The sequence below is a fragment of the Manacus vitellinus genome, unplaced genomic scaffold (genome assembly GCF_001715985.3).
Source record: "Manacus vitellinus isolate BGI_N305 unplaced genomic scaffold, ASM171598v3 scaffold_84_pilon, whole genome shotgun sequence".
Classification (NCBI taxonomy): domain Eukaryota; kingdom Metazoa; phylum Chordata; class Aves; order Passeriformes; family Pipridae; genus Manacus; species Manacus vitellinus.
In genome coordinates this window covers 271,832-287,898 of record NW_021940840.1, presented here as the reverse complement: position 1 = coordinate 287,898, position 16,067 = coordinate 271,832, and the positions used below count along the sequence as shown (strand labels likewise).

Genomic DNA, 16,067 nt, shown 5'->3' with positions numbered 1-16,067 from the left:
ACACCAACTTAGCTTAGATCAAGTAGAAATATTTTATATTACAATGAAAGAAACCACATCTTCAGTTGATATAAGAGCCAGGCTGGGAGAGCTGGGGGGGTTCAGCTGGAGAAGAGAAGGCTCCAGGGAGAGCTGAGAGCCCCTTGCAGGGCCTAAAGGGGCTCCAGGAGAGCTGGAGAGGGACTGGGGACAAGGGATGGAGGGACAGGACACAGGGAATGGCTTCCCACTGCCAGAGGGCAGGGAGAGATGGGATATTGGGAAGGAATTCCTGGCTGTGAGGGTGGGGAGGCCCTGGCCCAGGTTGCCCAGAGAAGCTGTGGCTGCCCCATCCCTGGAAGTGTCCAAGGCCAGGTTGGACAGGACTTGGAGAACCTGGGATAATGGGAGATGCCCGTGCCCATGGCAGGGGGTGGGACTAGTGGAAGGTGTCCCTGCCCATGGCAGGGGTGGGACTGGAATATGCTTTAAGTACCTTTTCAACTCAAACACTTCCAGGATTCTGTGGCAAATGATTTGAACTAAACTGATTTCAAAAGGAACTTTGGAAAATCAACAAATCAAAAAATATCCATTTTTTGTGCAACATAAGGCTTCTGGCTTCCCAGTAACCACATGCAGTGGCAGTGTTTAATTAGCTTAGTGTTGTTTTTTTTTTAAGAAACACAGAGTTCTAAACTCTGGAATAAAACCTGGCACTTGACATTAGTACAAATAACGATATTTTTCTGACACTCTGAGGAACCTCTTGTACTGTAATGCTGAGTTCTCTGTTCTACCAACAGTACTGGAGGATTTAAGGAGAAAATGAGCTTCTGCTACTCCTGTGCTAATTGTGAATTCAAATGCTGCAGGAGAGGCCCGAGAATCCACAGGTCAGCTGGAGATCTTGTGATCCTGCCTGGCCAGGAGCAGGGTGGTGATTACCTGAAGGTTCTCATCCTCTCGGATCAGCTGCTTCCTGGGAAAAATCTGATTAGCCTGGATGCATTCAAGGCTGTGCTGAGTCTCTTCATCCTGAGGAACAAAGTGTTAGTTACCCTCAGATGTCACTCACAGGAGCTGTAAACAACCACGGCAAAAGCTCACACGGGATGCAGAGTTCAGGGAATTCAGGGAGCAGCAACTTTAGGAAGTTGCTGAACTTTCACAGACAGGCACTCAGACAACTGAATGTGATATTGGGAACAGGTTTCCTTCTGCAGCCTGATTAATAAAGTCATTAAAAATACAGAAAGATTTATAGCAGCATTAGGAAAAAAACATTAGCCTAGACTAGCACTGTGCTTGAAACTCAACAACCACCCATGTAAACGTTAATTCCCTAAAGTTTTTCAGATTTTAAACTCTTCTGCTCTGAGAGAGACCCTACAAACCCCTCTTGCTTACCATGACAGGCCCTGGATGGGAGGAGAAATCCTCGTCTTTACTCCCAGTACTTCGAGGCTCTTGTCTTACTAAAATCTAGAAAACCAGAAGAGCATAACGATGAAGTTACAGTCATTTTCTTTCAGCAAATAAATACAAATTAACTTTTAAAGACTGAGAATGTAGGTGTTAGAAAACTGGGAGCAAACAGTAATTATGAAAAGATGAAACCCATACAAGCTCACTCTCCCGAGAGCCAAAATTGTTTCAAATTGTGTCTGGCTCCTTCTGTTCCTCCTGAAAAATCACCCTTGGAGGTGCTGCTGGGAGAACACCTGTCTGAAGGCAGCAATTAGACCAGGGTTTACAGGATGGCAATTAAATCACATTCATTTTTCTAGGTCCCCTGGAATTTTCTCCCAAGTCATTTGCAGATGGTGAATCACAAATCTGTGGGTTATAAATCCAAAGGGATTGTTGGGATCACTTTGTCTGCTCTGATGTGAAACACGGGATGTTGGATCCTCCTGGGACAATCCTGGTTCAACTGTGGCCAGTGAACTGGAATTCCTACTCATATCAAAATGCTCATTTGACAGTTATGGCTCATTTTTAATATCCATGGATGCATCAGAACACCCATTTCCCTGCACTGCCCTTTCCCAGAGCCCCAGATCACTGAGCACCAGGGACCTGCTCCCTCCCCCACCCAACAATTCCCAATCCTTGATCAGCTGCAGTGTCTGGAATTACTGACAGGGGCCTTCCTGCAAATCACCCAATTGGGAACTTAATGACTGAACACAAGAGTTACAATTTGATTTGGAGACTGATCTCACACTCAGCTTGCTAAATCCAGTAGGTTCTTCCCTTTTTTTACTAAACCAGGATTCATCCAGGTATTTTATGGGACTTGCAGACAGTGGCACATTAAAGATACAAATGATAAACTCGAGTCCAGTCAGTTCTCAGTTCATATGTCACTAATAAATACATTTCAGATTATCAGAGAAAACCATTTCAATGCCCTTCAATCCACGAGCTCGGCACAGCAGCACTGCAGGGAGCCCTAAACACATCCTGCACATTGTATGGAACATTGACAGAGGGAAAAGGAGCAGCAGATGCACACAAAGGATGGGCACAGATGTGTGTTTGTATATATAAATAAAAGGAGGAAATTATGAGCAGAATCGAGCTGAAACTGCCATTAATTCACTAAAATTAATGCAAGAAGTGGATATAAAATCCTAACTTCAAAAAATTAAGAAAAATAAAAGCTAGGAGAGTTGATAGAAGACTGGATCTATTAACTAGGGAAATTGATAAGGAAAAATAATACAAAACAGCCCAGAAACTTCCATGCCTGTAGCAATGGAGAGGAGGAACATTCTTTTAAGTTATCAGAAACTAAGGAATTGTAGAAATGTTGTCTACCAACAGCACAATAAGACAGTAACATTGCTAATATTGGTTTAAGGCAGGGCTACTTAACATTTCAGTCTCAAAAAGGCAGGATTATTTAACATTTTTGTTCAAAAGAAGCAGGGAAGAAGAACGGATCATGTGTGATAACCCATGCTGTGACTGATGAGAACATCCAAGGAGCACAATGACTAAAGCTTAAAAGCCCATAAATTCATCAGGTTTGATCTTTAATGTTTCAGAGACCATAAAATCCCAGCCCTTGTACTGAAAAGCAGAGCTGGTGGTGATTCCAGCATGACTTGGCACTTTAGGGACGTTGTGTTCAGGGATTTCTCTCCCAGACCCACGTCTGGTCCTGGCCTGCAGCTCCCAAACAAGCCAGGGTTCAGCAGTGCCCCCAAATCCATCTGGTTCCTGCTTCCAACCCTTGGTTTTCACGGTGGGTTTTCACATTCCACGATTCCCATTCTCCTCCCTCTCCAAGATTTAAAAATGAGCCTCCTGCTCAATTAAATTTAGGGAGATGGCTGAGCAACAGCCTGACTGCCCAGTCACCCTCCATCGTCCAGCTCATCCTCAGGGAAGGCAGAGCCTGGATTAACTCTGCAGCATGTCCTGATATAATGAAGGGTAATGATTCCAGAGAGTATGGCTTTAAAAACTGCAGAGTTTACACAAACCCCCTTTTTCAGCCCTAAAATCACGTTGAGCTGGCACACGCAGCTCTCACACCTACAGCCCACAGTGGTGGAGATGGGGGGTATGTTTGTGAACTTTTCTATTGGGAACTCTTGGGTGAACATCTGGGGTGGGTTCCACAGGCTGCTGGAGGCACCACTGCCTTCTGTACCCCCACCCCCACCAGTGCAGGCCTGCTCTGCCAGGACAGTCCTGAACACCAAACATCCCAGAGCCCCTCTGCTCTGGAGCCAGGCTGGGAGAGCTGGAGGGTCACCTGCAGAAGAGAAGGCTCCAGGGAGAGCTGAGAGCCCCTGGCAGGGCCTAAAGGGGCTCCAGGAGAGCTGGAGAGGGACTGGGGACAAGGGATGGAGGGACAGGACACAGGAATTGGGCTTCCCACCTGTTTTTTCCCAGAGGGGCAGGGCGAGCGATGGATTATTGGGAAGGAATTTGGCTCGTGAGGGTGGGGAGGCCCCTGGCCCAGGTTGCCCAGAGATAGCTTGTGGCTTCCCCTGGGATCCCCTGGAAGTGTCCAATGGGGCCAGCGTTGGATGGGCTTGGAGCAAAACCTGGGGCTTGGTGGAAAGGTGTCCCTGCCCATGGCAGGGGGTGGGACTGGATGAGCTTTAAGGTCCCTTCCAACCCAAACCATTCCATGATTCTATGATATAAAAAATACCTTTCTATTTAAGAACTTCCTTCAGCTTCACACACAATTATCAAAGAAACACCAACCTAATTAAAAAGATGGGCTTTATTACACTTTTGAGGAAAAGATTTAATCTATTAGGAACTGCACTGGACAAAATTGTTCTTTTGTGCTTCAGATTGATTAGATATATTTAAAGTTTATTATATAACCACCTACATATTAATAAAATCAGTATTAGCTTAAAAAAAAATTAAGTCTTCTAAAATATCTTACAGCTGTGCTCCTAAAATCCAGCACACACCACCAGCAGAGACTACCCAAATTACTGCCCAACTTTCAGTCTAACTTGTGCACTGAGCTGCAAAACAGCTTTTATCACAACAGTGTGGCTTTTTCCATGAATGTTAGAATCTTCCTTTTTAAGGGGAATTTTGGGAAAGCTGCGTGGAAAAAAATCTGCCTGTTTCAGTTTTAATCAGGATTATCAGACACAAAGGGCGATGCTGCCAAGATAAATGGTACAGGAGGTCCAGGACTGGTTCTAAAGCAAACACTGCAGGGTCTGGGGACCGGTGAAACGCTCCAGCGGCGCCGCTGCCGCCGCACAAAGGAGTCCTGAAAAGCGCTGACAGGAACAGCAAGAAAGGCTGAGCTGGTACAATGAACTCCCTGATCTGATGGGCACTGAACATGCTGAAAGCAATAATGCCTTTCCCACCATGTCAACAGGCTGATCCCACTCCATGAGCTCATGGTCACCGGGCTGAGCCCCAGGGAAAGGGATGGACCACACAGTGCTCAGGGGCGGCCCCAGGAGCTCTGATCCACAGGGATCTCCACTCCCGACCATCCCAGAGCCTCCAGCCCCTTCCCAGGGCAGCAGACTGCTCCAGGCCAGCCACGGGGAGAGAAGGAGGATCAATGTCTGTGGACACCTCGTAAGGAGATCCTGACTTTAGAAGTGAGAACAGGAACATTCTTCCCATCACCAACTCCACCAAGCACTCCCAAATTCTCCCCACGGGAATTCCCCACCATCCTGCTCTGAGGACAGAGCCAGACCAGCCCCAGCTGGCTGAAGAAACCCCTTCCCAAGCTGACCCATCCCCTTTTTGGGGGTTAGTTGCAGAATGGAATGAGAATTCTCGTTTTGTTTCACTGCAGTTGGCAAATAATCAACTCTTCCCTGACAGTTAAACCCATTTCCCAGAATTAAAATGGAAAGGGTGGAATGCAGCTCAGATAACAACTGACCAGGAAAACGTTGTCAGGAAAGCTCCATCAAATTCAGGCTCCTCCTTATCAATAGGATCATACAGAAATAGCAGACAGCTTATACACAGTGCAGGGAAATTTGCTGTTATTGGTAGAAATAATGTTGGTTTTGGCCAGCACTGAGGCCAAAAAAGGTGATATTATCAATTTACTGGGTTGCCATTGCACCTGCAATTTCATGTGTATTAAATTACAGCAAAAAAGAGGTTGTACTTATTAATTCTGCATCCCCACATTCTGCTTGAAAGGATAAATGATGAGCAAAGGTTGTAACCTCAGACTCTGCTCAGACTCTATGGGAACATCTTAATTACCTTTTGTTTCAGATGTGCCTTCTGGCCTAAATTATGTGCATAATTAAGACTAGCAATAACCATCTGTTTGCCAGTGATTCTAAACAAAAAAGATTATATAAATAAAGGATCATTTAGATTCACATATATTTAGATGTAGCTGGACTTATAGTAAGAAAAAAGAAAAACTGGAGGGGAAAAAAGGAAAAAGGAAGTACCCAGGAGTTTAACTTTGTTCCACATCCAGATTCTGAACTCCTTTTATTTTAATATCAGAATCAAACTGAGTTGCCCCTGAGCTATTTACACTCTGTGGCACAGTTGCCCTCTAAGTCTGAGACTGGAATCCAAAGGTTTTGGCAAGGGACCATCAGAAAATCTGAGAATTAAACATTCAGGAATGTGACCTACCTTGGGCAAAAGATGCTTCTGTTGTAAAGTGAAAACTCTTCCTCCCCTTTGGCAGGTGGAAGGAAATTTCTGAGATAAGGATAAACACTCTGCTTCCCTCATTTCAACCCCTGGGTTTCTCCTCTTTCCTGGCGCCACAGGCAGAAGTAACTGGATAATATTTACTGGGGAAGCAGCTGACAACTTATGGCACATTGTTCAGGAATAGGAGCAGGACAAAGAATTCTGCTGGAAGACTGTGCACAACTGAGAGTCAGAGTCTTTTTTTTAATAATGAAAGGTTGCAACCTCCAACTCAGTAAAATATTGATTTTTGTCTAAGGTCTTGGAAAACACTTCATTTAATTAAGAGAGTAATCAATGATAACCAGAGAATCCACCTTCAACAGGCAGCTGATCTTACCCAAAAAATGCAATTCTTACCAAAGAACGAGAGAATAAACCAGTCCTCTCTTGTCCTGGAAAGTTCCAACTATTCTCTCCTGGTACTTCACATTGGCAGCTGCAAATGAAAAGACAATACTTTAAAATATGAACCTTTATTTGAAAAAAACACTTCTGAAACAGCAGCTGAGACAGGAGACTCCTCCGTTGGGTTTGGCTTAATTAAAGAAAAGGAAAAAGTTTAACTGCTGTGTAAGTTGTAACTACAACTTAACATGCCCAAAGAGGGAATTCCATGACCGGATTCCAACGGATACACGTGTGCTGGATGAGGCCTCTGTTCTGGTAAGGAGCAGTTCCAAAATCCTGGCCACAAAGCCATTCAGATTTTTTGGTTTTTTTAACTAGTGGACAAAAATTAAAATTATTCAGAAACACGAGCTACAGGAAAGCACTTTTACAGAAGGTCCAAGTGGGTTTATATTGATCTTCAAAAGTGGTTTTTAATTTCACACTGAAATAAGCATTTTCCCCCCAAGAAAGCAGATGAAGACCCCAAAGAGGGGTTGTTGCTTTAGGCCACTGGTGTGAAATCCAAGGGGAACAGCAATGCTCCTGAGACCCCTCTTCCCAAGCCCTATCTTTTGGACTTCCCAAGTGCTGCACAAACAGTCATTGCCTCAAAAGTAAATATAAATATGCCACAAATATGTATCTGTCGAAACAAATACATGGAGAAAGGACCTGAAGTGCTTCATTCCTCCAGTCCTCCAGCAGGTGTTCCCAGATGTCTCCTCCAGCTCTGGAATGACTGCTGGGACACAAAGTTTCACACTAAAACACCCAAACCCTGCAATTCAAGTCCCAGACTGAACCCAACCGTTCCTAAAGCACACAAGCAGCCAAACTGATGGGACAGATTTGCTCTTCCCAGTGACTTGGACTCTCTCCCAACAGCACTCTGCCTCTGGATGTGGCTGGAAGGTCCAGCTTCTACACTATATAATCCTGCTGCTGGAAATAGTTTGCCTGTGCTTTGATGTGCCACAACTACTGATAATTTTCACCTTCTGGTCCATTAAATAAAATAAATTTCTGTTTTGCATTCATTGCATCCTTTAGTTTATGGTTTGTGACGGGGAAAATAAGAAATAAAAAGAGGAGACAATTTTAGGACTGACGCAGTAGAAAGAAACAGTTTAAGAGGTTGTGCATTAAAAATTGTGCATTTCAAGTAGTTGTGCCTCTGGCCCAGCATTGCTGGGTGAGGGAGGGGATTGTCCTGCTCTGCTCTTCCCTGGTGCAGCCTCATCTCAAGTCCTGGGGGCAGTTTGGGGCACCACAATATAAGAAAGATCTAAAGCTTAGATCTCAGGTGCACCAAAAGAAATTCTACCATTGCACACGGTGTTCCCACTCTGGGGAATCTCATGGGTCTGCATTCAGCCAGTATTTACACAAACAGTGACCTGAGGATGCTGTGCTTTAACAGAAAGGGTCTGTGTCAATGCCAACTGTCCAAACCCTCAGCTAAACTTCAATTTACCATTTTATAAAACAGTTTCTAAAAGCAACATTTGGTTACCTGCAACAGAGCTCAACTTTGTTTGTATTTTTTTTTAAAATCCCTCTCGACCAACAAGCCAAACACCAATTCCAGTAACTTTTCTGGGTCAATAATCAACCCCAGCCCCCAAAGGGGAATGGACACAGTTTTACTTTGAGGTACCAACTTGATCGTGCGACAAGTTCAACTTCACAGCTGCCTGCTGGTACAAAGTCACCTTTGAGGGGAATATGGAGCAAGTTTATTAAACACCAAAAAAAAAGAGCTCTGGAGGCAAACTACACAACTCCAGAATGACTCTTCAGAGACAGTTTTCTGGCCACGTATTTGCTTTTCAAAAGGCAAGACACACATTTCGAGTCGCAGGAGTTGGACTGATTTTCTGTGGTTTAGGTCCAAGAGAAGAGAAAAAAAAAACAAACCTTCACAAAATCTGCAACAGGCTTTTTATTGATTTTAATGAGGCTTGGAAGAAGCCACCAAACCTCCAGAGTTTTGTCGAGGAGTTTAAAAACAGGGGGAGAAGGTTCCAATGTAAGCGTTAATAATTCCACCCGATTCCTGCCAGCAAACACCCCCCCAGCGCTCATCAGCATTCCTGCTGCAGGGCTGCTGGGCTCAGATAAGCACCTCCAGTGTTATCACTTCCTAAGGCAGCAACTTGTGCCAAAAGAAGGGGGAAAAGCTGCCTGTAAGAAGAAATGTCGCTCTGAGTTGTACTGTCCTCTCCCAAACGCTAATTCCCGACGGAGGCACATCCCGGCCCCGGGGTGACTTTAATTAACACAGCCAAGCACATCCCAGGGGGCTGCCCCTCAGAAGCACCTCGGCTGTTTGAGCCACAAGGAATGGATTCAGCACCATTGGGAAAGCCAAAGGTAGGAGATGGAAAAGGGAACAGGACCCTTTCAGTAAATCCTATAAAGTCAAGTGTGCCTGGTAAGGAACTGGCTCTGCACCACCTTTACTGGACTGTCCCGTTCTCAGCTGGTTTGGTTTGTCCCAGAATGGTTTGGGCTGGAAGGGACCTTAAAGCTCATCCAGTCCCACCCCCTGCCATGGGCAGGGACACCTTCCACTAGCCCAGGTTGCTCCAAGCCCCGTCCAACCTGGCCTTGGACACTTCCAGGGATCCAGGGGCAGCCACAGCTTCTCTGGGCAACCTGGGCCAGGGCCTCCCCACCCTCACAGCCAGGAATCCCGCTTCCAATATCCCAACCTAAACCTGCCCTCTGGCAAGTGGGAAGCCATTCCCCTTTGTTCCTGCCCTCCATCCCTTGTCCCCAGTCCCTCTCCAGCTCTCCTGGAGCCCCTTTAGGCCCTGCAAGGGGCTCTCAGCTCTCCCTGGAGCCTTCTCTTCTCCAGGGGAACCCCCCCAGCTCTCCCAGCCTGGCTCCAGAGCAGAGGGGCTCCAGCCCTGGCAGCATCTCCGGGGCCTCCTCTGGACTCTCTCCAGCAGCTCCACGTCCTCCCTGTGCTGTTCCCAGGGCTGGAGGTGGGGTCTCACCTGAGGGGACAGTGGGGGTCAATCCCAACCCCTGGTTTCAGATCACTTCAGTTCAGGTGCTCAAGGCCGTCCCGTCACTGCCCAACTCACACCTGTCAGCAGTGACTCTGCCCCAGGGCCCCAGTGCTGAAGGGGTGGGAACAGGAGCATTTAAACTTAAGCTTTTCCTTTGAACCACCTTCTTCAGATCCTGCTCCACTGACTATTTTGGGAACTCGGGCATGAGGTGAACACTTTTCCCAGCATACAGCTCTCACCTCTGTTGTTTTATCATGAAAGATGCTATGGAGAAGCAGAGCAGCTGCACTGTATATCAATCACACTGTAACAGTGAAATACAAATAGAAATACAATTGTGGGGTAAACTCCAAATAATGGTTTCCAACTTGTAGAACTTTTGTCCCTGGAGATATTTCAACCCTTGGAATTCCAAGTCCTTAAGCAATCCAATCCAACATCAAAGTCAGTCCTACTCTGAGCAGTGTTGGTCTACAGGAACTCCAAAATCTAAATTACATGAGCCTCTAACAATGTTTTTCTTGACATTTATTTAAGTAAAATATTGGCAAATAGCTAGGAAAAGCACTCTGGAGAAGTTCTAATAAACATGTTTGTTTAATTAGGTGATTGGGAAGTTGCCTCTTCAGTTCCTTCACTGAAAGGCTCTATCTACCCAGAGCAGGAGAGGGATGGTCTGATAAGCAGAAAGTGAAATGGCACAAGGGAAAAAGAGCTTTGGAAAACAAACAAATCCAGATTTTCTTTAGCTGCAAGTTGCCCTCATAAGGATGTAAACAAACACGGCCACGTGCAGCGTTTTTCCTGGGGACTGTTTTGCAGGTGTATTTTCCCTCCCTTTGCCCAAAGGTGCCGTTTCCAGCCCGGTTGTGCCACCCCCTGTCCCAGCCCGATATTATGCAAGTGTGGGGTTTGATGAGAAGTTCTCCATTCCTGTTTACATTTCTAACTTCCCAATATCACTGGTCCCACATCCCCGACCAGTGCCGTGGCAGAACCTCCTCTTGCACCCAATTATCACACACTCACCATTGATTTCATCACCTTCAGCTCAGCTCGAACTCAAGTATTGGCCGTATGCTGTTCTTCTCCTCCTCTCTCCTCCTGTCCTTCCTAGTGGATTTTAGCTTGCTTTCCCAACTATTTTTATGCTCTCCTGAGTGTGCTCAGGAACAGGAACACAGTGCTACTATCAGCTGCCCACCAGCTGGGGTGAGCCAGCAGCTTGTGGCCGAGCTGGAAACCACAGCAGGATGAGAGCACTGGGAACGCTCCGGGGGCTGGATGGGGCAAGGCCACTCCTCAAGAGAAAGTCTGAAAACATGCACATGGAGAAGCAGGACTGCTGATCTTCAGGGAGGCATTTGCATTATGGCCACGTGTCACAGAATTGTCAAGGTCAGAAAAGCCCCCTGAGATCACTCAGTCCAACCATCAGCTCAGCACCACCATGTTCACACCAACCCGTGTCCCCAGGTGCCATGTTTTTTGAACATTTCCAGGGATGGGGACTCCACTACTGCCCTGGGCAGCTGTGCCAGTGCCTGACCACCCTTTCCATGAAGAAATTCTCTCTAATATCTAACCTAAACCTCCCCTGGCACAGCTGGAGGCCGTTCCCTCTCCTCCTGTCCCTTGTTCCCTGGGAGCAGAGTCCAATCCCCCCCGGCTCCTATCAGGGAGTTGGAGAGAGGGAGAAGGTCCCCTCTGAGCCTCCTTTTCTCCAGGCTGAACAACCCCACTTCCCTCTGTGTTCACTATCACACACTTCCCCAGATTAAGCTACATAATGAACTCCCAGTAGGAAAGCAGCTGGATATAAAGCTGTGTACACCCCCCCACCTGAGAGAGAGAGCAGAGAGCAACAGCCACACTGAACATCCCACAGCACAGATGGGAGCTGCCCTCCATCACAATATCCTAGAAAGGTCTCATTCCATCTTCTGTTCTACCTCTGCTTTTATGAGTGAAGAATAAAATTAATTATAAGAGTCCAAAGCATCAAAAAAGTTTTGTCAACATCTGTCACTGCACTGACTCATCCCCTAATGGCAGGTTGGCGTGTTGGCTTCCTTCATCTTCCCACTCGGAAGAGGCATTAATCTGCTTTTAAAGCACTTTGATTAAGCTGATTATCTTTGCATATTTGTTAAAGATCACTTCTTACCCTCTTGCAGAAGGCAACAGTTGAGAGTTAAAACAAAAAAAAAAACCTGAGCAGAAAGGAGAGTTTGAAATGGTAGGAGGAGGCAAGGCAGAGAGAGGCACTGCTGAGACCCTGGGAGTCTAACAGCAAAGGGTACAAAGAAATTTGGTCTTGCATTAAGAAAGGTCCATTTTCCATGATTGGTGTAAAGAACAAAAATCAGTAGAACCTTAGGTGAGATAACAGTAATAATTATTCCAAAAATAAAAGGGTTTTTTTCAGGAAAGAGTGTTTCTGAATAAAAGATTCTCTATCAATATTCTCCCTCACTGACCTCAAAACAACCCGGGTCAAAAGACCACAGCAAGCTTGAAACCAAAATCCAGAGAAAATGTCATTTTTTCTTACAACATTTCAGGCTTTCTTCTCTTTTAATTCTTTTTTTAGTTTGGATACAACTCTGAGATCCAAAGGCTGCAATTATTCATATATAAGCCAGGATACAATTTACCCATCAGAGATCTTCTGCATCATAATTTTCCTTTTATTTCAATTATTCCATATTCCTCTGTTTTCTGTGCATGACAGACAAGGAGCAGCTACCAAGAAGGACCAACAAGCTGCACAGATGGGTGTGAACTGTGGAGAGACCTGGAAGATGGGATCTGGGAGTCATATGAGAGGACACAGAACTGAGCAGGGCCTGAGCTGGTGGAAACCCAGTGGACTTGTGGTGGTTCCAAGGTGGAAAGGTGACCAGGGAGGGGGCATTTTGTCACCAGGTAACCAAAGAGCCATGAAATGCAGGGCAACATCAGAGCAAAGAGGAAGGCTGAGGCCAGGCAGCAGCAGTTTCCATTTGAAATGGCAGAATGGAGACAGAAGGGAATCATTTGCTCCTCACAGTCCCCACTTTTTTCCATGAAGCCCCTCACAGCCTGTTTGCCACGGTCACACGCCCTCCTGGAAGAAGGGGAACAACCAACCAGGGAGAACTGGCTGTTAAATCAAAGTCTCCAAGGTTTTACTCATCCTCCCAAAACACCTCTTGTTCCCCCTTCCCTCCTGGAGTCACATCTTGCTTTAGCTCAGTCCTTGCTGTAACTGGCTGGCACTGGGAAGGGGCAGCAGCTGCTCCCAGAGAATTCCACACCCCTCAGCAGGACAGGCCCTCACCTGCTGGGTTTACTGACACCCAGTGAACACCAGAGACACCTACAAGTCATTAAAAAAAGGAGAAAGTTTGAAAATAGGAAAAAGCAAACGTGATTTGAAGACTCCTTTGGAATTTCAAGATACAATCCCAGGAAGTTTTCTCCCCCACTGAACTACTCCAGGACAACACACACAGAGTCACAGTGATCACCTCCTCAGTGTGTAAGTCAACCTCATTTTCACCACACTTTTTCTGCCAGAAGCCTTTGAAAATCTCTCTAACAAAACACCACTCGATGCTTTTGTCATAAGACAACTTCACAGAAATACCAAATACCTGTTACATGTAATCTATTAATGCTTTGAGAAATAAATAAAGTTATCACAAGGGGTCCCTAAAGGGACTTCAGTCCCCCCCAGAGATCCAGCAATCACAGAATCCCAGAATGGTTTGGGATTCCAATCCCATCCCCTGCCATGGGCAGGGACACCTTCCACCAGCCCAGGTTGCTCCAAGCCCCGTCCAACCTGGCCTTGGACACTTCCAGGGATCCAGGGGCAGCCACAGCTTCTCTGGGCAACCTCTGCCAGGGCCTCCTCACCCTCACAGGGAGGAATTCCTTCCCAATATCCCATCTATCCCTCCCTCTGGCAGTGGGAAGCCACTCCCCTTGTCCTGTCACTCCATACTCTTGGAATAACCCTTCTCCAGAGCTCTCTGCTGCACAGCCTGGAACAGGCAGGTCACAAAATCGGTTTGTGTTATCAAGGCCTGCAAGGAGACATCACTTTCTCTGCTTGCACACCCTGCACAGTGTAATTATGGGTAAAGCTTTAATCCATTAACTCTTAAATTGCATTGAAAACACCTGCTCTGCCGAGGAGGCCCCGTGGGTAAGATGCACACCCACCTTCACCCCTTCATGGAGGAACACAAGGGCACTGGGATCACATGTTCAGTGATCTCACTGGATCACACGAGTGGGAAAGTCCATATTTCAAACTGCCCAACACCAGCACTCGGTAAAATTGTGGCACATGGCAAAAATGGCTGTTTTCATGTGGCACTTAAGGTGGTTTTGCTTTAAAACAGGCTGCACTGGCATTCCCTGGAGCACGGTGAGCCAGCAGGAAGGGTACTGCTCCCATACTCCTCCTAACAAAACATTCCCCTGCCTTATCTTCCACCAGCTCTGGCATTTCAGACCCCCCATGGCAGAATCCAACTCCTCAACACAAAACTAACCCAGAGAGCACACTGTGGGAGCACCACCCCACAGTGCTGTAGCTGTTGTTTGCTCCCAGAGCAGCACAGCCTGAAAAACTGCAGGACATTTCAGATTTACAGAATTTGAGGCAGCTTAAAAACCTCTTTGACTCCTGCAGAAACGGCATTTCCTTACAGAACTAATCAATTCACTCGCTCACCCCTCAGCCAGCTTAATGCCTTGAGAAATATGTAAGTAGTTGAAGTTTAAAAGGCAGAGTTCACAGTTCAAACACCAAGTACCCTCCCAAAGCCCTGCTGTGCATTAGAACCATGGAGCACTGCATCCTGGACTGCCAGGAACTGAAGGTGTCTTTAGGAGTAATTCACATATTTCCTGCCAGAATCTGTGAACTTGAGGATGAAGAGCTCTTCCTTCCAAAGTCTCTTCAATTCCCGTGGCAGGGGACAGGTATGTTTGATCACAGCGTATTTCACAGTACAAAACAGTAAGTAAATTCCACACAAGAAAAGCACTGAGTTCAGGCATTTCTTCACTAGTTCATGCAAAACAAGCCTGGTAACTCAATCAAGGAACCATGTTGGAAGAGCTGACCTAAGCTGAGAGCCCTTTTTATGAACTGACCCCCTAAATTCCACATTTCAGGAGCTAATCAAGGATCAAACCAGCTTTTCTAGGCTTACAACAGCTGGTTTCTAGAGAGCAGTCCAAATACTTGTTTGGGCATCATCCACAACGCTGCCAAGACATCAACAACACTCAGCATTCAACCAGACACTGTTGTGTAAATACTGCAAGGCAGAAGCCAAACTCTGAGGAGATAAAGCCACGTGTGCCTGTGCACGATAAGGAGACCTGCAAGGGCAGGGTAAGGAACACCAGCAGCTCCAGTGACTGCACTGAGTTTTCTGCTGGGTCCTGTTTAGACAGAGAGTTCCAGGACAGAGCCAGACAAGATTTACCAGAACAGGTTCCTGCCCTCCTTGCACTGGAGCAGAAACCCTTTCCAGAGAGAAAACCAGGCTGTTCCATCAACTCAATCTGGAGTGCCAGCTCCAGATGCCCCAAACTTGCAGCAGTTTGCTGTGTTCCTAGTGAAGCCACCTCCAGGACAGCAGCTCCCTACAGGTATTAAGACACATAGGACTTGGATACCTTTCCCAGTTAAGGATTCCTGCATTTAGATCTCAAGGGATAAACTGGTTTGGATAATCTACCAGCACCCTGCCTCCAAGAAACCTGCTGCTTCACGGCCTTTCTCTGGACAGATGATTCACAGAACTATGGAATGGGTTGGGTTGGAAGGGACCTTAAAGCTCATCTCATTCCACCCCCTGCCATGGGCAGGGGCACCTTCCACTAGCCCAGGCTGCTCCAAGTTCCACCCAACCTGGCCTTTTACACCTCAATTCACTACAGCTAAAAGAAAAAGCAGGAACAGCAAATATCTTTTCCTCCTACAGTTAAATCAGCTCAGTATCTTCCAAGTATTAAGACAGCTGTTTATTGCTATCTTTTTCCACTCGTGGAAAGTCATAGTTACTTTCAGAACCAGGAAGGGTAACTGGCTAAATACTACTTTCCATTTGCAAGCTGCACTGAAGCAAGACCTGGGGATGGAGCTTCACAACTGAAATAAAAGGCAAGCAAAAAACAGTCTTAAAGAGCATCTGCCCACAAACAAAGAAGGGAAAGGGACACGGGGCTGCCTGTGTATCCAGCTGCAGTGAGGAGCAGTGAGACGAACCTCAGCGGGAGCCTCAGCACTCACAGGGACTGAAGCAGCGCTTGTGCGCAGCCCTTTGATGTGGGAGGCAGGAGGCACCCCGGGAGCTCCGACAGTGCCTAAAGAAACGTTTTAATGGGCTGCAATTGCCGTGAGTGCTTTGGGAGATCAATCACCCACAGGAGCAGGATCTGCCGGGAAGTGCCGAGCTCTTCAATAGACTTGGG

At 46.5% G+C, this 16,067-nt stretch overlaps 1 protein-coding gene across 9 annotated transcripts in view; it reads right to left on the bottom strand.

The window, feature by feature from the left end:
* The window catches only part of MTMR3 (myotubularin related protein 3), a 76,468-nt gene that overhangs the window by 37,994 nt on the left and 22,407 nt on the right, over positions 1-16,067 (bottom strand). For 8 of the 9 annotated variants that reach the window (XM_029964906.1, XM_029964903.1, XM_029964900.1 and 5 more), the window contains 3 exons: positions 6,532-6,610; positions 1,390-1,464; positions 928-1,017 (listed from right to left, as the gene is read on the bottom strand). In XM_029964906.1, the coding sequence (XP_029820766.1) occupies positions 928-1,017; positions 1,390-1,464; positions 6,532-6,610 (244 nt within the window). Of the gene's footprint in view, positions 1-927; positions 1,018-1,389; positions 1,465-6,531; positions 6,611-10,613; positions 10,633-16,067 lie in introns of those variants that run through there. The other variant, XM_029964908.1, reaches the window with a different exon arrangement.